The sequence below is a fragment of the Carlito syrichta genome, unplaced genomic scaffold (assembly GCF_000164805.1).
Source record: "Carlito syrichta isolate Samal-C Ts95f unplaced genomic scaffold, Tarsius_syrichta-2.0.1 Scaffold306593, whole genome shotgun sequence".
In the NCBI taxonomy this organism is placed as follows: domain Eukaryota; kingdom Metazoa; phylum Chordata; class Mammalia; order Primates; family Tarsiidae; genus Carlito; species Carlito syrichta.
In genome coordinates, this window is record NW_007250689.1 from 709,235 (window position 1) to 731,508 (window position 22,274).

Here is a 22,274-nt window from a genome sequence, read left to right on the forward strand (position 1 = left end):
CGGTTTCCTGAAGGAGGCGGGCAGTAGCTGCCGGCTGGGCTTTGAAGTGCTCGAGCGCTGTCTGTATGGTGGCTGCTGGGAAAGCGAAGATGAATCTACCTTTGGGTAGATCGCAAGCTGATAAGGGGAGAAAGACAAGTAAATTATAACAATGCGGAGTGCTGTTGGGAAGAGTCTAGGGTTGGTTGGGACCCAAAGGCTTCCAGGAGATGTCAGAGCCTAGAAGGCAGTGGAAAGGGCTGCCAGACAATCCTGCCACAGGACCAGAATGTGCAAAGACATAGAGAGGTACCAGTGCATGGTGCGCGTGGGGGACTGCAGGGGCAGTGCTTTAGAATAGCTGCGGGATGGAGGTGGGGGTGGCGGCTGTCTTGGAGGGTCCTGGAGTTTCAGCCTGCAGTCCATCCGTGACCACTGAATAGCTTTAGCAGAAGAGAGACTTACCAGAGTGTATGAAGAGGATAAGGGAGGAATGAAAGCAAGGGAATATTACAGCAATCCAGTAACTTAAAGCCACTACTCCATTTGTGGTGGTAGAAACTGAGGTGAAACAATGGAAGAGGTAATTTTGAGGCACAAATGCTATCATGGTTTGGGAGAGTAGTGGGGGAGGAGAAAGTTGTTAAATAAATGGGCAACTGAACTGTAAGGGTTTATTTAGCAAGCAAATGGAAATGAAGCTAGTTCCCTGCCTGGTGCCCCCTTAGTCCCCACCCTACAAGTGGTGATAAAGCAGGCTGAGAAAGTAGTGAGCACCATCCTTCTTGCTTCAGCTTTTCTGATTCCCATGCCAGGAGGCCTCACTTTTGCCTTATTTCCTCCCCTTTAGGAGTAAGTTTTCTACTGCAGCTCTTCTTCCTTGTATAGAAAGCCTGCATGAAAGGCCAATGTGCACTCCTGGGCTTAATCCTTTGTCTTGCCAGCCCTCTGCCAAGCCCTGTGGGCACACCTCTCCCCAAGCAGGCCACTGCCTTGTTTTTACAAGTCAGACTGTGGTTTGTCTACTGATTCTAGAAAAGGAAAGAGGCAGTATGGACTAGTTTTTACCAGCACATATAGTCAGTACTCTTCTGGACCTTTTGCAGGAATCTGGTGCCTGTTAATCAGATTGGTGGGCTCAAGTCAGGGCCAAGATGCTAGCCCCGTGATTGCTGTGTGCCTTGGTGCTTATCAGACCACTTTAGGCTCCACCCTTGGCTGGCAGGTTGGGTGGGGAGAGGAGGGTGAAACAGCAAACCTACTATTATACAGGACAGTCATTTATACAGCTTTCCACACTTTAGCAGAATCACCAAACTCTAAATGCTACCATAAGATAATTTATTACAGACCAGCCTATAGTCTCCTGTAACAGTGGCACATACAATAATTAACAACAACAACAAAGATGCTTGCTTTCTTATTTCATATAATAGCGAGCACATCTGTGGACAATGCAGAGTCCTCAGGAAGTCCAGGAGGTTGCTACCGAGGAAATCCAAGAACCATGTCACATCTCTGAGCAAGGTCTTTGGAAATCCATCTGATCTCCTGAAAAAGTTTATGTCTGACCTTCCAGGGAGTATTCAGAGTACCCCTTCCATTCATCCTGTACAGAGGGATCAGAATCTCAGCTCCTTCTGCAGAGTTGAACATCCTTGAGGGGAATAGAGGCTGACCCAGGTGAAGGGGAGAGAGATCAAAGACTAGATTCTTTCTGCAAGGTGGAGGACAGCCAGGAGGCAGTGGCCATAGGTGAGGAGAACTGTTTCTAGACTTGTTTCTACAATATTTGGCTTTGTTCAGGGCCTACCCAAGAAGAAAATACTCCTGGATCCTTCAACTAGCCCTCAGGCAAATACATAAAAGAACAGCCTTTCATGACCTGAAGTATCACTCCCCTGCCTATAGGAGTGAGGTTGGGAGATTCCCAGACAGGTGGCCCCTAGTGCCTAGGTTCCAAAGAGATATTCTTTCTGCTTGGGGCTCTGAAGCACCACATGAACCTGTTTGTATTCATGACGTAATCTGGGGAAAGGAATTAGCACACTCATTTCTAAAGGTATCTTGTTCAGTTTCAAAGCCTTGTTCTTATTGTAGCCACACAAAACCAGTGGACTCTGCTCAAGGACAGTCTGAATCCTATCCTGTGTGCTCCTGCCCTGGCCAAGACCACAGGGCTCAGCAGTAGGCTCAACTGACTACCTAGCCAGCCAGGCACAAGCTCCAGGCCCTCTAAACTTGTTCCTCTAATGATTAGTATGTATGTGTCTAACTGGATATGGTGTGGTATGGCAAGGGGTATGTGGAGCGGAGGAGTGTCTACCAAGAATGGCTGACATTTTCAGAAATGTCTGTTTTTCCCTCCCTATGGAAAATCTCTCTATGCAGTAACTGGCACAGCCCAGCCCTTAATACCACAGACCTGCTGGTCAGGGATTCATGACACTTTCTGTGAAAAGTCATACTCTCACTACCCTAAACTTGTCCTCAATGTCTGTAACTGAAGAGGTCAGCCTCTTGACTACAAGGACCCTAGGCCAGCTACACAGCTAATTCCCATTGGCCCTGATTTGTGGAATTGGTGCTGCCTGGTTGGCACAGGAGTCAAAGATGTTCAGCTCCCCTCCTCTGTAGAACGAGACTCCGATTTGAGTTTCACAAACTCTCGGGCCACCTCATCATTGCTCCTCTGTGACAGAATCCGGAGAATGGTCACGCCTGTCTCATCCATGTGGATCTTCCGGCCCAAAGGGCACCAGCAGGCACAGCTGCCCTTGGCTGCCACATCCCTCAAAGGCATCACAGCCAGCCCTAGCACACGATCCTCCCGGGCAAAGCAGTAATCCTTCACGCATATCTGCAACTCATAGGCCTCTGGCCCTTCTTCATTTCCCAGGAGGCTGTGAGCACAGGATAGAAAGTAAGAGACCAGAGCTGAGAGTCTTCAGCCAATTTCACCTCAGCCCACTTTCCAGGCTTCTCTCCCTTCTCTCTCCCAACCCCTCAAGTCTTACCCCTTCGATCACCCTCATCCCAGAACCCTGCAGGTCCCTCACCCCATAACTTACAAGTGGAATGTCTCATTGTACTTGGGGGCCCAGTTATTGCTTTTGGACTTGGTTGTGAACTTCCTCTTCTTATCACTTTGGTGTGGGCCAACCATAGTCACTTCCACAAAAGGCCGGAACATACCCGCTGTCTGCCACTTGAGGTCATTGGCAGCCACCACTGCCCAAACAAATAAAACCTGTGAGGGATCCCATCAGGCATTCCCCTTGAAGGAGGGTTGAGCTGGAGGGCTAGGATGAGCAACCCTGGCCTTTGACTGGAGTGAATGAGGACACTGGGCAAGAAAAGGGCAGGCCTGTAAGTCAATACCACTCACCTTTCACTGTGACCTTGTGTTCCCCAGTACCAGGGTGTGTAAACAAGTCCACCTGAATAGAGACTTCTCCCACAGGATCATCCACACCAGACCCTGAGGTACAGATGGACAAATGGATCCATCATTGGAGAACTCTAGGACTTTAAGACTAATTATTTCAAGTAAAACTGAGGGGTTAGGAGGCCACCATCTTATACCCAAAAGCAAGAAACATTCACCCACAGTAACCACGGGGCAGTAAGCAATGGGAGAAGGGAAAGAATGGGGATAAAGAATAAGGATGGGTCTTATAACACAAGTTCAACTGACAGAATCTTAGGCACTACTTGTTCCAAAAATGCACTAGGAATCTTTCAAGGATCCCAAACCTCTCCTATCTCCTAGGCTTGAGAATTTTTCATTCAAAGATGTTGGGGCAGGACAATGTGTCTTACCTTGTATCTGTATCTGGGAACTATGTCCACCCTCACTGGTGTCTCTTAATGGAAAAATGTGGGTCTTCTCTAGCCAAACACAGCAACCTCCTGCCTATCACCAGGATTCCTGGAGGCCCCTGCTTAGAGCCTGCTCTGAAAGACTTTGTTCTACTCAAACTGGGTCCCTCCACAGAACTTCTCAGTTCCAATCTTTTTTGAAAAGAGCCAATCTGGCTGGGCATGATGGCTCACACCTGTAATCCCAGCACTTTGGGAGGTGGAGGCGAGAGGATTGCCTGATCCCAGGGGTTTGAGACCAGTCTGGGCAACTTGGTGAGACTTAGTCTCTACAATAAATAAATAAATAATTAGCCGGGTAAGGTAGTGCGCACCTCTGGTTCCAGCTACTAGGAAGGCTGAGGCGGAAGGATTGCCTGAGCCCAGCAGGTCGAGGCTGCAGTGGCCATGAGCTTGCCATTGTACTCCAGCCTGCGTGACAGTGAGACTCTGACTCAAAAAAAGAAAAAGAAAAGAGCCAATCTGTAGGCTCCCTTCAGCAGAGGCCCTATTTTGAGAAAACACCACTACTCTATACCCCAAATAAAACCCTTCTTTGTCCTAAGGTGAAAGGGTGGGGTAATTCTGAGGACAGGACAGGGGTCAATAATAGGACCTCTTCCTAAGCTATATGAATACATCACCTATCTCTAAGACTTGGAATAGAATGCCTAAACTTTGACACCTGGTCCCCTGCCCCTTCCCAGCACAAGCTGCTCATTCTAGCTCACAGGGGTCAGTGTTAGCCCATGTTAGATCTGTTATCTACACGGTGTACAACATACCCTTTTCCGGCCGAATGTCCTCATTAGCAGTAAACCTAATACCTTTCCCTTCATGTACTGAATGAGAACAGGCAAGTCAAGAAGTAGTAGCAGCAGCAGGACAGAGAAAGAAGAATCAGTTAGAGTTCTAAGGAGTTAACGGCCATTCAAAGTAGCTCTACACATATTCTGAGGGAGCACAGAGGTGGGGCAGGGTGGAAAAAGAAAAAGAGCTGGGGCTCAATGTGTGAATGCCCCAAATTAAACTTCATGGGTCAGAGATCAACCAAATCATGGGCAGAAGTAGAACATACAGAGAGAAGGTACCTGAGACCAGCAGGGCAGGAGAAAGGTTGTAGGCTCTAATTTCCTAGACCCTTACATAATAAAGCAATGGGCAGAAAATACACACATGTTCACCCAGGTTCTCCCTGCAGGCTCCACCCCTGCCCTTACTTCATGCATATCCATTTCAGCCTCTTCTCATCTTTTATTTAACTTAAAGCTCAATGCTTCCGAAAAGCCTTTCTGGGTTACTCAGATGTTCCCTGATGTGGGAGGCTTTTACATGTACTCAACTCTGTAAAAGTTCTCCCTGTCCCCCTGAACAAGATGTATAGCTGGTTCTTTTCCTCTCTCTCTTCTTCCTTGAGAATGGATGTGGGGAATGGAGCACATTCCTTTCCATTTCTCACTTCCAAACTAGCTGCTTAGGCCCCTCTTCCCTCAGGGTCAGCTCTCCCCTCCAGGTCCACAGCTCAGTAATACCTAAGCTTCCAACTCCCCCCACCGGTTCACTCCCCCAGGTTTCCCTGGAACAAGCAATAATAAACATGCCTGAAAGTGCCTCCTGGGAGGGCTCTGCTCCAGATTCGGGTTAAAATTTCAGTCATCCACATCAATGCAGATGTGTTTTGTTTTAGACAAGCCTGGCTGGGGGCAGGGAGAGGTTCTGAGGACTGGAAGTCATTGGGAGAAAACCAGTACCTGGGTCCCCTGTCCATAAGCATCACCCACAAGGCTGGAGCCTCAGCTGTGCACAGGGCCCTTGGATCCCTACTCTTTTTCAGTGGCTTCCATGGTTTGCCTTTCTTCTCTGATCAATGTGGAGAGTCTGGAAAGTCTTTTGCCTTCTCTCCCCAGTACAACTTTCAGCAAGGCTCCCGAAGTCACAAGCCTTCATGAGTTTCTCAAGGCTTCCTCACAGATTTTCCTTCTTCTCACCACTTACCAGACAGGGCACACTCCTTGAGCACAATAAACAGGCACTGGCTAGGCAATGTATGGGAAAAGAAATCTCAGGCCTATTTCCCAGACCCCTGTGATCCTCCTGCCTGGTATGTGGGCATGGGGTGTAGGTGACTACTGAGGTCCCTTCAAGAAGTCTTGAGATCTGGATTCAGAGGGATCTCTGAAGAAGTTGCTGATCCTCCCCCAAAGACATGGAGATACCAACTCCTTGGGGGCAGATGTGTATCAGATAGGGGAGGTGGGGACCCAAAGTCCTCAGGGTCTTACCCTGGGTAGTCTGTGAGCGCACAAAGGTCTTGATGAGAGTGTCTGTGGTCTGTGTGTACAGAGACAGGGCATAGCGTAGGGACTGCAGATCTGGGCTCTTGTCCAGAAAGGTTTTCTTTAGCCCATTTCCTCCTGCGTGGAAGTATTGCTGAAAGATAAAAGAGCACCTACTACTTCAACGCTTACAAAGAGGCAGCTCCCCCAAATAGAAGAGGACTGTGAGAATAATAGGCCATTCAGGAATACCCAGAGAACCAGTCATAGTTTCTCAGGTGAAGAGTATTATTTGGGTATTTGGCAGGATCATTAGAGGACAGCCACATTCCTGAAGGTAGCGTTTGAAGGGCAGTTCTATCTGGACAGGCACAGAAACAGAATAGAAGCATTTCAGGCAGGAAATAGCCAGAAGTGCTCTTTTATATATCTGAACCTTCAAGAACTTGATACCTACACCATACCTCTCCCAGGTGCCTTGAATCACAGTTTATACATTCCTGCCATATTATCACCCTACCAATCATAAGCATCTTGAACTTAGGAACCATATCTGATTCTTTGTATCCTTGACAGTACATCATGCCTGTCTTCTGGATGTGGAGTGGTATGAGCCTAAGGGACAACTAGACTGGCAGAGTGGAATACCAGGGCCAGGTGAGTGTGGTGGTAAGATTGTCTGGAAAAGGGGGAGGTCTCCACCTTAATGGTGTCCAGGGCGAGGTCAAGAACAGCACACTGCTTTGGAGTGAGATTCCGTGTTTCCTCTCGCACCATGTGGTCCTAGAACCCCAGAGAAAGCAGCAGCATTAGGACAGGCTAAAGTAGTCAGGATAGTCTTGCTCTCACCTGCCAGCCCACAGTTGCATATTCCTCTCCTTCCCTTCCTCTTCAGTCTCCAAAGCTTGGATTTCCTTCCTCCCAAGTACCTTCTCCCCTGGCCTCAGAAGGACCATGGCTGTCAGAAGGACCCCACACCCAGAGTACCTTGAGTTTAGAAAGATGGCTCAGCTCCTTGGCAGCATTGAAGATCAGCTGAGTGCCCTGAGCAAAGAAGGGATCAGTCAAGAGCAGAGGATTTCAAATTCCATCAGGGAGCAGGGAGTAAGAGGAAGGGAGACAGCAGGAGGAAGTGAAAGGAGGTGTCCTTACCGTGTGGTCAGTGAGTGGGGGCAGAACAATCATCCTTTCCATTGTGTTCATTACCACCCGCCAGAGCTCCTTCAGTACCCGCTTCAGAACTGTTTTCTCACACACAGTGGCAAAGAGTGTAAGGCTGCAAGCCCAGGCAACAAGTGAGGCCAAGGGGAAAGTTTGAGGCCCCCCACCCCAAAAGGTTCTCCTTCCCAGTGGCCCCTGCTTTGCCCATCCCCAGGACAGTCTTGAGTGCTGTACTCACTTGCCATCTAGGAAGTCCATGAGAGGCCGGAGCACACCATCTGCATCCTGAGCCACTGAGGCCCTGGTGTCGGGGGATGCATTCCCTGTGCCCCGGACCTGGCCCAGGATGTCAGCCATTTGTCGAACACACTCATCAATCCGCACCTGGAAACTACACATGTGCCCACAGTGCAGCCCTTCCCTCCCAAACACACACTGTTTCTGGAACTGTTTGGTCCCAGGCCCACATGCTCATGGTGCAGCTCCAAAAGGGACAGTCAGCAGGAGTACAGGGAAGACCCACATACTTCCAGCTGTATGGATAGGTGTGGGGAAGGGGCTCTGGGATTGGCCAGGGACTATACCTGGCCTTGTGTTTTGGAGCCACTTACCTGTTTCCAAATACCATGCTGAGCTCATCCAAAACCGTATTCAGTTTCACCTGCAGCTCCTTCAGGCTGTCTGCAGTTTCAGGGTCCAGCTGTATTCACAGGAGGTGAGCCAAGCTAGGCTGCTTCTCTTACCCTCTTCTTACCTCCCACACCCCTACTCATCCCTCTTGGGACCCTACCCCAAAGCCTATCTCAGTTTAAGCCAGCCCAGACCCCAAGCTAAATAAAATCCTGGCTTATATGCAATAAAGTTCTGTGGCCAGAGATCTCAGGACTTAAAGGAAAATACAGTGACCCCAAACCTTAAGACCTACCTCCTTGCCTCCCATGGCCTCAAACATTTTCTCCAGTTGGACCCTCAGTTGCTGCATGTTGTTCATCAGGATGCAGGGCTTTGGGGACAGATGTAGCTGTTGAGTCTTGGCTCCTTTCAGCAAAGGGCACATTAGCCTAGGGTCCCTCCCTTTCTCACACTGTCCAAAAGCCACAAGGACTTCACATATTACATAGGTCTCTCCCCAGCCACTAGGACCTGGAGTCAATTCAGACAATTCTCCTTAAATGAATACTTGGGATACCAAGCAAATATCCCAAGAATTCATGATATTATCCTTTATTATTCTTTGAATGTCTGAATATTTTAATTTTTAAAAAGATTAAGCAAAGGTCTAGCTTAGCAGAGCATAATGTACCAAATGGAGACTCAGAGAAACGCTGTCAATTCTCATAATTTTGTGGCATGGCTTTCAAGCAAAACCCTGGTGGGAATCAGACATCCGAAGCATCACCCTACTCCTCAGCTCTCAGCATAGCTTCAAAAGGAAGAAAGATTCAAAAGTCCCCCACTCTCCTTCTTTAAGAGTCCCAGGGCCTGACCCTACCAGTTTCTCCTTTGTGCAATAATCTGGGAAGCTCTTTGACAAGATGTCTGCATACTGCATCAGCACCTTCCCGATGGTCTGAGAAAGAAGAGAAAAGGAAAGGAGAGGGAACACTTAGCTCTCCCCATAGGGGTCTTGCCTGAGGTCACATTTCTCATCCCAGAATAGTAACAACAGGGAGGTAAAGGGGAAATCTCACAGTAAGTGACAAAGCTCCCTCTCAACCACACAGCAAGCACTGAGGCAGACCCATCTGTTTACCCAGATGGGTAAACAAGCAAAGGAGAATGGAGGTAACACAAGGCTTTATCCGAAAGCCACCATGGAGAGGGAGTGAGTTCAGACCTGTGATAAGAATGTGAGTGTGGTGGTGGTAAGGAGAGGGAATAGGAAGGGTCATGGTCACCTTGGCAAATCTCCTCATGTAGTGAGCAAGGATGTTGGGGTCTGGGCATTCCAGCTTCCGGATGATCTCAAAGCTCTGGTTAAGTTGTGTGAAGACATCCACCACAGAGCAGGAAAAGAGTGCATGCTCTGATGTCTGCTGGAACTAAAGAAAACCACACACACGGTTACTATCCACAGCTACTAAATTTTCCCATGTTTGTAGGGTTTGAAAGGGCTCTGCCCAGCAGGGGTGACTCAGTGACCCCCCACAGCTCTTCTACGGACTCCAAAAGGTAGGGATAGCCATCTCAGGTCCCTGACTTACCCCATCCTTCTTATCTCGTTCCAGGGCTCCACGCAAGAATTCCAGTGACACATCTTCATTCTCATCCAGCCACTGTAGCACAAACTGTTCAAACCACCTACAGCCAGAGCAGGAGAACTGGGGTTGGAGTCAGTGGTTGACATATAGAGTCCTGACAGCTCCACCGGACTGGAATCTTAAGAAAGGCAGGGCACAGTTTGACACTTTTTTTTCTTTCTACAGCAGTTCCCAGAACAGGTGTTCTCAAGACTGGCTTACGGAAGTGAATTGGGGATATGAGCCCCGCCCACCCAGAGGGCCTTCTTCCCTTCCCTCTGTAGTGCCCACATGATGACTCACGCTGGGTACTCAGGCACCTGGCCCTGGAGGGCAGGCAGATCTTGCACATATTCATTGTGGAGCCACTTCACCTTGAAGTGCAGATTCATGTAGTCAGCACTCTTACACAGGTGGTCCTTCTCATGCTCTAGTGGAAGGGAGGGAGGCTGGGTCAGGTCCCGGCAGTAGAGACCATGGTTCCTGAGTCTTCCAAAGGCAGCAGATCTCGTCAAGTGGCTTTATCAGATGTCTTAGGACAAAAGTGACTCCCAACCTCCTTCTCACAGTCGTCTCCCCCCACCAGTATTCTGCTCAGCAACTCTCCAAAAGCCTGGACCCAATCTTCTAATGAGATTAAACCAGACTCCCAGATAAAGCCTATAGTCTTCCTGTGCTAGCTGTTGGAAGTGCAAAGTGAGGCCACTAGTCTCTAGTGAAGAGGAGGAGATAGGGCTGTGGATACTAATGCTGATTAGTGGGTAGCCTGCCCAGGACTTGGGAGGGACAATGGTTTTCCAGGGCTTCCTAATCCTAATAGCTGTGATTAATGCAGGCTTAAATGCAGAGATGAGCAAACATACATGGCATGAAAGACTCATGACAACTATACAGAGACAAGGAAAACCAAAATGGGTCCAAGCTGACAAAAAGAGCAGTTGAGTAGCCACGGTATAACAGAATCTTGAGGCAAACTGAAGGCCCTCCAGAGCAGAGCTGAGACATGGAAAAAATGAGTTCTCAGGGAAGTATGCAAATAAATGATTTGGAAACTATGGAAACACAGCTAGATGAAAGGACTGTCATGCTGCAGAAAATGGAACACTTATTATGAACTTGAAAAGTCATTTAACTGAATCTCCAGAGCCTTTTGGAAATCTAGGACAAAGATCACTCACAGCTTGCTCAGAGAGTCTGTAGCCCTGGCCATACCCACCCCTTTAGAGTTGAAGCATTCTTTTGAATAATAAAAGATTATTTATTTGTGTGCTGACACACAACATAATGGTAAAAGCAAGCAAGGGGGAAGAGTACTAAGCATCAGTCAAGGGAAGGCCAGTGTCCTTGGGGACTCCATTGCTCAAAACTTTGAGTTGCCATTGGTGATGCTCCTCGAAGTCAAGGCAGAACATCTAGTCTGGGGCAGCTGACCAAAGCAGATACTCAAGGAGGAAATGAAAGCCTGGGTTCAGCTTCAAAAGGCTTCAGGTCCCAGGAATTTCATCTCCTGGCACTGCAGGCAGCACCATCTCACCCTAAAGTTGCATTTGCAGTCTCTTCTACAAAGCAGTAAGCAGGAGAAGAGGGAAAGGTATAGGATTAGTGGCAAAAGGACAACAACCAAAAGTTCTTACCACCCAGAAAGAGGACTTTTCGTATACGAATGACAGTGGTTGCTTGGGATGGAGCAGAAATACCAATGAATAACAGAGAGTGAAAAAATCAGGGACATCAGAGAGACCCTCAGGGACATCAGAAAAAGAAATCCTCTCCTCCATTCCCAACCTCTGCTGTCCTTGAACCAGCCTAAGAACGTAGGAACATAAAAGGTACCACCAGGAGGGCCCCTCCTTCCTTTTCAGCAACTCACTGGGAGTGGAGGCCAGGAAGCCCCATTACTCTACAACTCCCTAATTCTTCCTTTTGGGGACATTCAAGCTATTGTATTTATGGATCATTCCCACTTTTTCTGTCAACCCCTATCTGTACTTTGGCCCTAAGCCCTAATTTCTACATTAACTTTGGTATAAAAATTAACAGACAGGTGCTGAATTGTTGGTCACACTTTAAGCTGTTCTAACAAGTCCCACGGAGTCATGCTCCAGTAAAGTTGCCTAAGGTTGTTGGTGGTGGGGGTAATCTGTCAGAGGGGGCAATCATATATCCATAACTTCCTGCTCCTGCTTCTACTTTTCTCCATCCATTCATCTTTCATCCTTGGAGTGTTGTTTAAACCCCGTGATCTCAACTATCCAGTTTGCTGGCATCTCTCCTAAATTTGTCTTTGGCTCTGGTAATGGCTATATAATAAGGTTTTAAGGGAACATCTCATTGTGCCTAGGTTTAGCTCTAGCTGCCATCTCTCACAATCTTAACATCTCCAACCGAAGTTGAACAGAATATGTACCAACTAATCTTCATTTTCAATGCTGAGCATCATCCTCAAATCTGTTTCCTCTTTACTCACATCCATTTAAATCACCAACCCCTGCTGGTTTCATCTCCAAAATGTCCTGAAATCTATCCATTGCCTAGGTCTCATTACAACAGTCTCTAATGTGAATTTCTTTTCTTTTCTTTTTTGAGTGAGAGTCTTACTCTGTCACCCAGGCTGGAGTGCAGTGGCATGCTCACAGCCACCACAGCCTCGACCTGCTGAGCTCAGGTGATCCTTCCACCTCAGCCTTCCAAGTAGCTGGAACCACAGGCATGCTACTGAGCCCAGCTACTTTTTATTTATTTATTTACTTATTTATTTTTATTGTAGAGATGAGATCTCGCCAAATTGCCCAGGCTGGTCTCTAACCCCTGGACTCAGGCATCCTCTTGCCTCCGCCTCCCAAAGTGCTGAAGGTGGCCACCAGCCCAGCTCTAACATGAGTTTCTATAATAGCTTTCAGACCAGTCATTCCCTCTCTGATCCATTCTCCACACTATAGACAAAGTGAGTGGCCTTTCTACATGATAAACCTGATCGTGTCAATTCCTTGCTTAACATTCATCAATGGCTCCCAAATGCCTCAGGAGAGAGTCTAAATGTTTACACATGGCTTTCAACCTCCTTCATGATCTGGTTCTGTCCTACTTCCCCACCCTCATTTCTCATTTATCTCTTTTCTTACCCTCTGAAGAGCTAGGCATACTGAACTGCTGCTTCCAGTTCTTCAAGTATGCCAGCTCTCTCTAGACTCCAGGTCTTGAACATACTGAACCTTCTGGATGAAATTTTCTGTCTCCCTTTCTTGTCACTACCACCCTCCCTACCTAATGGTTAAGTCATCCTTCAGGTTTCAGCCTGCACAGTATCTCCTCCAGAAAGCCTTCCCAGGTCCTCAGCATCTGGGTTACATGGTTCATTTGTGTACTCTCAGCCTTATATTTAATTCTACTTGTGGCACTTATAACTTTGGTTGTAACTGCCAATTTATATGTCTGTTTTCTAGACTTGCCTGTGAGCCTTTCAGGGACTATGGCTATGCCTTATTCATCTCATTGGGCTCCAACAACTAGTATAGTGCCCGGAGGAAATATGAATAAATATTTGGTGAACAGGGCAGGGATTGACTGCAAAGGGGCACGAGGTGACTTTTTGTTCCATATTTTAATTTTGATAAACAGATGTGTTTATCAAAACTCATTAAACTATATTCTTAAGGTGTTGTTATTTTATTGCATATAAATATACCTCAGTAAGGCTGACTTGCAAAATATTTAGTGAAGGATGACATTTCAGCTTTCCTTTCACAGGTAGTCAATGCTGTCCTACTATTGTCCTGGCCTCCAAACTTCTACCCTTCTCTTGCCCTCCATATTCTGACAACCACTAAGTCCTATTATAGCTTCCTTCCAATGCCTATCAAAGCCCATTCTTCCCTCTCCACTTCTCTGCTCTAATCCCAGCCCCTCCCCTCATCTCTAAATTATTACAACAGCCCTTCATTAACTGTGTTCCCTGCTTCTAGCCTCTCCCTGTTCCAATTGCCCCCATCTTCCACTGAGGTAAAATCTTATGAAAATACTTTGTTCACACTGCATCTCTGCTTATAATCCTACAATGGTTTCTTATTGTTCTTAATAACCAAGATTTATATAGTGCTATAGTTAGCTGTAGTATGTAACTATGTTAGATACATCTCAGTTACTTCATCAGCCCAGTGAAATAGATTATATCACAACTCCTATTTTACAGATGAGAAAAATGGGAGTTTACAAAAATTAAGTAGTTCAGTCCAAGATCACACTGATAAGTAGGTAGTAAAATTGAGATTTGAAATCAGGTCAACATTAATTCTTTCTCTTAAAGTAGAAATTTCCTTTGTGTTTGTTTTAAACATTCACAGAACTCCCCTTTCAAAAGAAATTTCACCTAGAACCTCATATAAGATTGATAAAAGCAACACTGATTTAGATGACCAGGTAAAAGACCTGGAGCCCAGTCCCTAGGGTTCTCCTTTTAACTTAGCTCCTGAGATACGTCTCTTTGAAAACCACTGCTCTACCTCACACTATCCCTCATGGGAGTCAATTCATTTTTCTCATGTATTTTTTTCCCCCAAACCCAGGGGAGCTGGAGTTTTTCAAGAATTGGGACCATACACCCCATCAGGCTTGCTGAATGCTGCCTGGAGGAAGGGACAGAAGGCCTCCTCATTGGCCTGACAGGCTAAAGCATAGGCTATAGCCCCAGGGACCCAGTGTGGCAGGAGGCAGCCACTGCTTCAGGGCTGCATTAAAGAATATACATGAACAGTCTGGGCTACCTCAAACTCTACAGAGATCTTCAAGGTTTCTTTCAACCGCAAGACTTCTGATACTAAACCTCAGAAGTTCGAGGAGCCTCACAAGTTCAACCCATTTGCCCTGCCACTCCACCCGCATAACAGATCCAGACTTTCCTTTGTCCTTGACCCAGATGGCTTCTTGTCGTTCTAGATCCACTTTCACTGGCTGAGGAGATAGAGTGACATATATAAACAGACAGGGGAGGCAGCTAAATAGGTGAGCATAGATGAGTACAGATGGGAAGGTCTGATACAGGTAGGAGTGGTATCTTTCTGGACCAAAGCAGGAAATGAATAAAAGAATGAGGTGAATGAATAAGATGAATAATAATTTGCCTGTGGTCCTACTCTATAGGAGGAGTGAGGGAAGAAGTATCTTCCTGACTTTGTCACATTAATCCAGAGCAGCTTTCAAGGAAACCCAGGCCAGAGAGTCCCCAATATGAGAAAAAACAAAACAAAACAAAACTATATCAATGTATTCAAGGTTCTCTCATTCTTCAAAACTGTAAAGTTTCATAAGACCATTCTCCAAGAAGTGGGCCACCTAAGAACACCCACCATGGGAAGAGTTGATCTCTGGTCTGGAAAAGTTTTAAACAGGCTCTAAAGCAGGAGGAAGGAATCTGTATCCACACAGCCATTTTCATCATTTCCTTTGGCTGCAGTTTTGCTCACCCAAGGCCTCCTGAGGCCTATCTCTACCATGCCTAGAATCCCTTTAATTTCTCACTGTACCAGTCACCCAGAACTTGTAGTTATCTGGGAGGGGAAAGGGACAGTGAATAAGGTGCTGAGGCCAGGAGCCTGGCAGCCCACTGACTAGGACAGACTCTTACCCTCCAATGCATACTTCATGTCTTGGGCAAACAAATGCCACATCACTTCTGCACTGACTTTTCCCACATTCAACTCCTGAGGAAACCTGGATGATGGAAGAAACCACAGTCAGAGAATAAGGCAAGAGTCATTTGGTTTTATTTATTACAAGGCTAAAGTGTTTATTTCCTGGAGGTCATATTGGAGAGAAGAGAGGCCCAGGGTACAGGGCTAGGCTCAATCTAGAGAAAAGGGGACAAGGGGCCAGTGGTACGACAAGTAGAGGGAGAGGGGATCCCTGTTGGCAAGAGGGGTCCAGGGCAGAGGATGCCCAGAAGGCAGGCAATTGAGGCCCCGAGGAGAAACCAGAAGACAGGCCCAGGCTAAATATGCCGGAGGAGAAAGGGCAAGGGGGTGGGCTCCAGGAAGCCCCACTTTATTCACAGTGGACAGACACATACACACATGGTCTCTGGATCCCCTGGGCCTCCTATGGCAGCCACAGTCCCAGAAGCCTCTCACTCCAAGGAGGCTGGTTCAGTCTGGGCAGGGACCCCTATTTTGTTTCCACACCTGTCTCCAGAAACAGTTACCCAGATAGATACAAGGGACAGAGGGACAGACGGACGGACAGGAAGAAGAGGTGGCACTGCAAACATACAGAGATAGGAAAGAAAGAGGTTGTTAGACAGATGGACAGACCAACCACCAGCCAGACAGGACCAAGTAAAGTGATACTCACTGGTTCAGAACAGGTGTGTAGGAATTCTTATCTTCCTCTATGATTGACACAATGAGTGTGATGAGCTTGGGCCAGAAATCCAGGTTCCGAATGCTGGGCCCTTGTTCCTCTGGAGGTAACTCTTGCTTCTTGTTCCAGAGGTGAGAGTGAGAGAGAAGGAGAGGCAGAGTGAAATGTGGAGAGTGTATCCAATCGTCCTCTTTCTCTTCTCCTCCCCACACCTCTTCCTCCAGAATCAGAGACCTTTCCTCTCCTACAGCTTGTCTTCCACAAGACTGTTCCTGTTTTGTAACAGTGATTATTAAGAGATCCTTTGACACGGATAGCCCGCTTTTGAGAATTTCTCTCCCCAGTCCCAGGACACTGACTGCTCTGATAAACTTGGTCAGCCCAGGAGACATAAAAGTGCCCAACCCCCTTCCTCCTCCTCTCAATTGCTATGGGCAGAGTGACTCCCTGGTAGCCTCTCCAGGCTCACTAAAGAGTCTGGTTCTGTGTAGTCCCCATAGGCAAGCCCTCTTCTTCTGGTGCTGTTTCTCCTCTAAAACCCCACTACTACCACACATACATCTCAGCTTTGAGAAGCTCCATCAAGTTCTTCAGAGGCTCTTGAACAAACGTAGCACGCATTCCAGCCTAACTTTCAGTAGGGAAGGACTTCTCTTGATTTTCTGAATGCCACTAGGGTCAAGAGCTGCATCTAGGAAGCTATTTGCCTAGCTGGATTTAAAAAAAAAAGGCCTTGCTTGGGAGAGGCAAAGGAATATAATGGTGGATCTCAGGAAAAGAGAAGCCACTCTATAATCAGAGCAAACAAAAGAAGTAAGGGTCACCATAGAGAATATGGAATGAACATTACTCCCACTGAAATAAAGGCAAAAGAACTGCCCAGAAGTACCGGGAGAGAGCTTTTATGTAAAATGTCATATGTCATTGCAAAGTCTCCACAGTTCTTAGTAAGTCTACATTATCAAGAAGTGACCCAGCAACCAATATAGAATCTAAATCCTGTTGATTCTACCTCCTTATTATAACTTAAATGCATCTATTCCTTTTGTTTTTTCTGCCACTGTCCTGGCTCAGGCTCTTATCACTCCACTGAATAGAAATTATCACCTTCATTTACAAATGAGGAGACTGAAACAAGGTAAAGTTACACGACTTGCCCAAGGTCATGCTGCTATAGTAGCAGAACTAAGTCGCAACACTGAGATTTGATCCCAGATGGCTGAATTCCAAAACCTGATGATGTAACTGCCCTATTAAATTGTTTATACTTCCTTAAATCAACATACTCATGTACAATTCTGTGCCTCCAAACATTCTATTTTCTCCATGTGGCATCTTCCTCCCCTCTAACCCCTTTCTTTAGCTAATTCCTACTCCTTCCCCAAAATTCAGATTGAACTTTACCTCTTCTGAGAAATTTTCCCTGACACCACTGGTCTGGTCAGATGTCCCTCCTCTGGGCTCCCAGAGCACCCTCTGTGACCCTTTGGTATAGCTATATTAGAAAACCACAACTACAATACAGTGCAGTAACAATAAAATAATAATAAACAATAAATGTAGTAGTTTGCCCCCATCTCCAAACAATGAGTTCCCCAAAGGCTGAGATGTGTATTACACAATTTTACATCTCTAATACTCTGTTAGTTAAATGAATGGATGAATGAATGAACCAATGACTGATGGTCAGTAGATGGAAATTCTAAGCGATACAAAGGATTTACTCCAGTATAAATATTGAATAAAGGTAAAATAAAATTGAAAGAAAATAAAAAGCAGATAACAAAATATAAAGACTATAGAGAGTCTCTGAATAGTTGATAAGCTCTCTTTCAATGTCTCATTCATTCTCATGCTGGGGAATAGAGACCAAATATTCATATAGACCCCTGCCTAGCTGAAAGATCAAAGCTGAGAACAGTGTCTTCCCTCAACCAGAGAGAATCCACTGAAAGATGACAGAGGAGTCCAGAATGTAGAAAGAAAAACAAAGGCCTCAGGAAAGAGGTCTCAGGAAAGTCTCCCACGAACTTCAGAACCAATAGGAAATTTTATAAACTTTAAAAAGAGGAAGTCTTAAATTCATGGCTGGTACAAAAAGTACATTTGGGAATGAGAAGTGGCAGCATGAATAAGATCTTAGTCTTTACTAAGGTGCTCCTAGCAAGCATTGCAAATTAGATGTATTCACCAAAAGATAAATGTCTAAGAGATTTACGTTGTCCTCCCATCATCTGCTATCCAAATCCTACTATGTTTCAGGGTCTATCTCAAATACCCCTTGTTTTATGTAGCTTTCCTCCATAGCTGATCAAGAATAACTTCTTCCTTGGAATTCCTTCAATTTTGTCTCTTTTTCAAGGCTCTTCTAACAGATTGCTTTGAGCGGAGTTATATATATGCTCATAAGACTAAAAACTTACTGAAGGAGCACTGTGCTTTTTTCAGACCTGGCCTAGAATAAACATTCAATATATATTTGTTGGATGGAAGGGAATCTACTCTGCAAGACATTCTTAAGACAGGAACTATAATTGAATAACTGGAGCCAGAGGAAGTTCTGACTTTGAAATGAGGGGTAAAAGAGGGTACTATTGGAAGGATCTAGAAAAATGTACTAAGTCACTAGGTACTAAGTTAGGATGCCAGGGTAAAACAGGTGAAGTAGGCCAGCCTCATAGAAGGATAGGGTCAGCCTTGATAATCAGCTGATGAATAAAACCCAGAAGAATCAGGCATTGCATTGATCAGAGGGAAAAGTTAAACTTCCAAGAACCAGTAGCTCAGGGAGACAGCTACAGATTTCAAAAGAAGGTAGCCCAGAACTTATAGGGGTTCACATGAACCAGGATAAAGTTAATGGGGGAGGGGGCGGATAAAAAAGACTGTGGTAGAGACTAAGAATTCATCTACTCAACCCCTGAATGATGCATGAATTTAAGGTCATTTTCCTCAGCACCAAAGTAAAACATATCATTGCCATTTTTGTTCAACTCAGGTACGCCTCATCTTGTTCAAGGGTCCCTTTCCATCCACAAATGACTCACATGGTCTACATTGTCCATACTCCACAGCTCATTCACCCTCAAGAATATCAAGTACTCTGTGAGCTCCTTTCCACTGTGACCACAGCAAAGGAAACCAGAGGCTCCAAAGAGCCACTGATAGCTGGCCCCACCTGATCCTGAGCCTCTTACCAGCTGGTATTGGCGGCTGTATAAGTCATGGCAGTTGTTGAAGATATACTCATATGTAGAGTTCAGACAGGCCTTCACACAATCCTTTACCACCTGGCTGGCTCTTGGAGGACTTTGCAGTTCTTGTACCTGTTGATTAATAAAAGATACATGGGTCCAGAGTCCTGCTCACCTGGGTGGGATATCCTCTAGCACTACCCCAAACCTACTCTAGATTCTTTCATCCCTTTTTGGGTCCCTAGATCCTGCTGTGTGATGAAATTGCCAGGATAGTTGACAGGGAAAACATACAGCCCATTCTCATTGATCCATAGTCTATATGTTCTCTCAAAAGTAACGCAGAGAACAGATATGGAAATGTGAGCTTAGAGGTGATGGATTCTGTAGCCTTAGACTCTGCCCAATGATTCTTTGTTTTTTTTTTTTTTGAGTTGGAGTCTCACTCCGTCGCCCAGACTGGAGTGCAGTGGCCGCTCCCAGCCACTGCAGCCTCAACCTGCTGGGCTCCAGCGATCCTTCCGCCTCAGCCTTCCAAGTAGCCGGAATCACAGGGATGCGCTACCACGCCCGGCTAATTTTTAATTTATTGTAGAGATGAGGTCTTGCCAAGTTGCCCAGGCGGGTCTCAAACCCACAGGCTCAGGCAATCCACTCACCTCAGCCTCCCAAAGGCACGGGATTATAGGCTGAGCCACCGAGCCCAGCATATGCCCAATGATTCTTATTCTTTATGTGCCTGTGGCTAGGCCTCCAGCCTAACACCGCCCAAGCCCAGTCCACTCCTTACTTTCATTCTGAAGAAAGTAATGCTGGTCAGCAAATCTACTGTGGATTTTAAGTCTTGAAGCCTCTCAGGACTCCCAGCAGGGAAATTATTCTGTTGCAAATCAAGCAAATGTAAGAAAGGAACAGAGGAATATGAAAACCTTTTTTGCCAGAAGCAATGAGATCAAAAACTTCCCTGACCGCTACCCACTGGGATTTTCTCTAGTTGAGCTGGACAAAAAAGCTGTAATGTTACAGCTCTCTTTCACGCTCTCTCTTCTACTGATGCAGACAGGCCCTTTCCAAAAGCACAGGTTAATACTTCAGCCCAGAAAGCAACACATCCTCCCCCAACCCTACTTCCTAAGCAATGTGTGAGCATTTGTACAAATGAATATACACACACACTCTCTCTTCTTGAAGATTCTTACACCCAAACAGTGAGTTCTTCAAAGTTGACAATCTAACTGTATATCATGGAATATAAGTAGAGCCACACTACAGACCAAACTGAGAATCAGGACCTTTCTTTCCATACAGTGGGACCCCAGTTCTACTACTATTCTGGAGTCAGCTGATGGCAGCGCTCTGAGCAGAACTGCTTTTGGAGTCAGTTCCTTAGGAATTTCCCACCATCCTTAAGTCATTCGTTCCCTTTGGCATGAGGAGAAAGCTGCCATGGAGAGCTGAAGAGAGAAGCTGAGTCACTCTTTAATAGACAGTTTAAAAAATCTTCATATGGCTACTTATATATGCCAAATATAAGATATGCAGTCAATTCTCCTTTATTCATACAAAAGGAGGGCACTCAAAGTGCAGATAATTAACACTTCACTTCTTTTTGACTTTGAAGTTGTTTTTATACTTACTTTTTAATGTGCACGTATTGCCTGTTCTGGAAATTCACAACACTTTACAGTAAGTAATGAAGCCATTCTAAGAAGATCTAACTTAGGAGAAATTGAGAAACTACCCATTTCCTTATCCAATTCCACCCCAGGTACCCACCCTTCTACTACACCTATTTATTTCCTCCCACCATACTAGGAATAGATATGACCTCTGATACAAATTATTTGCCCAAGTCATGCATCTCTCTCTCTCTCTCTCTATCCCTAGCCAGTTTTCATACCTCCCCCTGGAAAATGAGGACAGTATGAAAAAATGCAAAAAGGAAATGTTGTTAAGTATCTAATTTTTAAAAAGACACTTCTGGAAGAGATTATCATCAGGAAACTCCCTAAAGAGGATATCATCAACACAGAGTTTAGTAGAGTGCTTAAAAGCGAGGTTGGAAGGTCAGCAGTCTATAAAATGCAGCCATACCTGCTGCTATTTATACACTGCATGGTCCTTGGACTTAGGAAACCACAGGTGTCAGTGGCATTGGTCATTCAGGTGGTCATTCAGGATGACACAGACCAATTTTCTCTGCCCTATAGCCAAGATTGGCCTACAGGCTCCCTAGACTGAGCTTGGTGTCTATTATCCCATCCTATAGTCATGTCTTCACTCACCCTGTATGTAGAGAGGTCGATCCTCAGTGAGTTGTGTAGCTGGTCCAACAGTTTTACAAATCTCTCTTTCTGAGAAACAAATAATCGGGAAGAGAGACAGAATGTGTCTGAGCCCCCAAAATTATAGCAGAAACAGAACCTCAGGGTGAGTAGAAAGGGTGGGAGGAAACATCTAGTTGGAGACATCTTATCCCATCCCTGTCCATGAGAAGAACAACAAACAAAGTAAAAGAAAAGTGAGATAGGTGGTTCCTGTTCCATCTCTTTGCAGCTCTGTCTCAATCTGGGGAATCTTCTCACATTGACTAGGGGAAAGCTAAGTCTCTAGGAGGAGAAACTGCTCTTTCTATATAAGAGTCAACAGCACATGAACAGTGCATCTCCATCCCTTTGGAACTGTAACTCATCTTAGTTAGATAAAAGAAAACTCCAACATATTTTCCAACTTGATCCTGAGTCTGAGGTCTCCTTACTTACCTTGCAGTAGTTCATGACAGTTATACAACCACAACCTCACAGTAATAATGGGAGGGAGAAGATGCATTTGAAGGATGATCAGGCAGACATGAGGGGTCCCTCTTTAAACCACAGTCTATATCATTTCCCTTAGTGTATATTATTTAATGTTAAAATATATAACATGGCTGGGCTTGGTGGCTCAGCCTGTAATCCCAGCACTTTGGGAGGCCGAGGCAAGTGGATTGCCTGAACCCCTGGGTTCCAGGTCAGCCTGGGCAACTTGGCGAGACCTCGTCTCTACAATAAATCAAAAATTAGCCGGGCGTGGTAGTGTGTGTCTGTAGTTCTGGCTACTTGGAAGGCTGAGGCGGAAGGAGGGCCGGAGCCCAGCAGGTTGACACTGGGGTGGGCCGTGAATGTGCTACTGCACTCCAGCCTGGGTGACAGAGTGAGACTCCAACTCAAAAA

At 45.9% G+C, this 22,274-nt stretch overlaps 1 protein-coding gene across 5 annotated transcripts in view; it reads right to left on the minus strand.

The window, feature by feature from the left end:
* Nucleotides 1-1,303: 1,303 nt before the first annotated feature.
* Nucleotides 1,304-22,274, minus strand: part of UNC13B (unc-13 homolog B) — a 125,330-nt gene continuing 104,359 nt past the window's right edge. For 2 of the 5 annotated variants that reach the window (XM_021715061.1, XM_021715058.1), the window contains exons 14-33: nucleotides 21,348-21,416; nucleotides 19,853-19,942; nucleotides 19,066-19,194; nucleotides 15,860-15,987; nucleotides 15,138-15,223; nucleotides 9,821-9,947; nucleotides 9,482-9,578; nucleotides 9,176-9,319; nucleotides 8,770-8,847; nucleotides 8,203-8,280; nucleotides 7,889-7,977; nucleotides 7,516-7,668; nucleotides 7,269-7,392; nucleotides 7,104-7,160; nucleotides 6,819-6,899; nucleotides 6,123-6,270; nucleotides 4,626-4,682; nucleotides 3,368-3,460; nucleotides 3,051-3,210; nucleotides 2,597-2,882 (exon numbers count right to left, since the gene is read on the minus strand). In XM_021715061.1, coding sequence (XP_021570736.1) covers nucleotides 2,597-2,882; nucleotides 3,051-3,210; nucleotides 3,368-3,460; nucleotides 4,626-4,682; nucleotides 6,123-6,270; nucleotides 6,819-6,899; nucleotides 7,104-7,160; nucleotides 7,269-7,392; nucleotides 7,516-7,668; nucleotides 7,889-7,977; nucleotides 8,203-8,280; nucleotides 8,770-8,847; nucleotides 9,176-9,319; nucleotides 9,482-9,578; nucleotides 9,821-9,947; nucleotides 15,138-15,223; nucleotides 15,860-15,987; nucleotides 19,066-19,194; nucleotides 19,853-19,942; nucleotides 21,348-21,416 — 2,274 coding nt within the window. Of the gene's footprint in view, nucleotides 2,883-3,050; nucleotides 3,211-3,367; nucleotides 3,461-4,625; nucleotides 4,683-6,122; nucleotides 6,271-6,818; nucleotides 6,900-7,103; nucleotides 7,161-7,268; nucleotides 7,393-7,515; nucleotides 7,669-7,888; nucleotides 7,978-8,202; nucleotides 8,281-8,769; nucleotides 8,848-9,175; nucleotides 9,320-9,481; nucleotides 9,579-9,820; nucleotides 9,948-15,137; nucleotides 15,224-15,859; nucleotides 15,988-19,065; nucleotides 19,195-19,852; nucleotides 19,943-21,347; nucleotides 21,417-22,274 lie in introns of all 5 variants that reach the window. The other 3 variants (XM_008063141.2, XM_021715059.1, XM_021715060.1) reach the window with 3 other exon arrangements.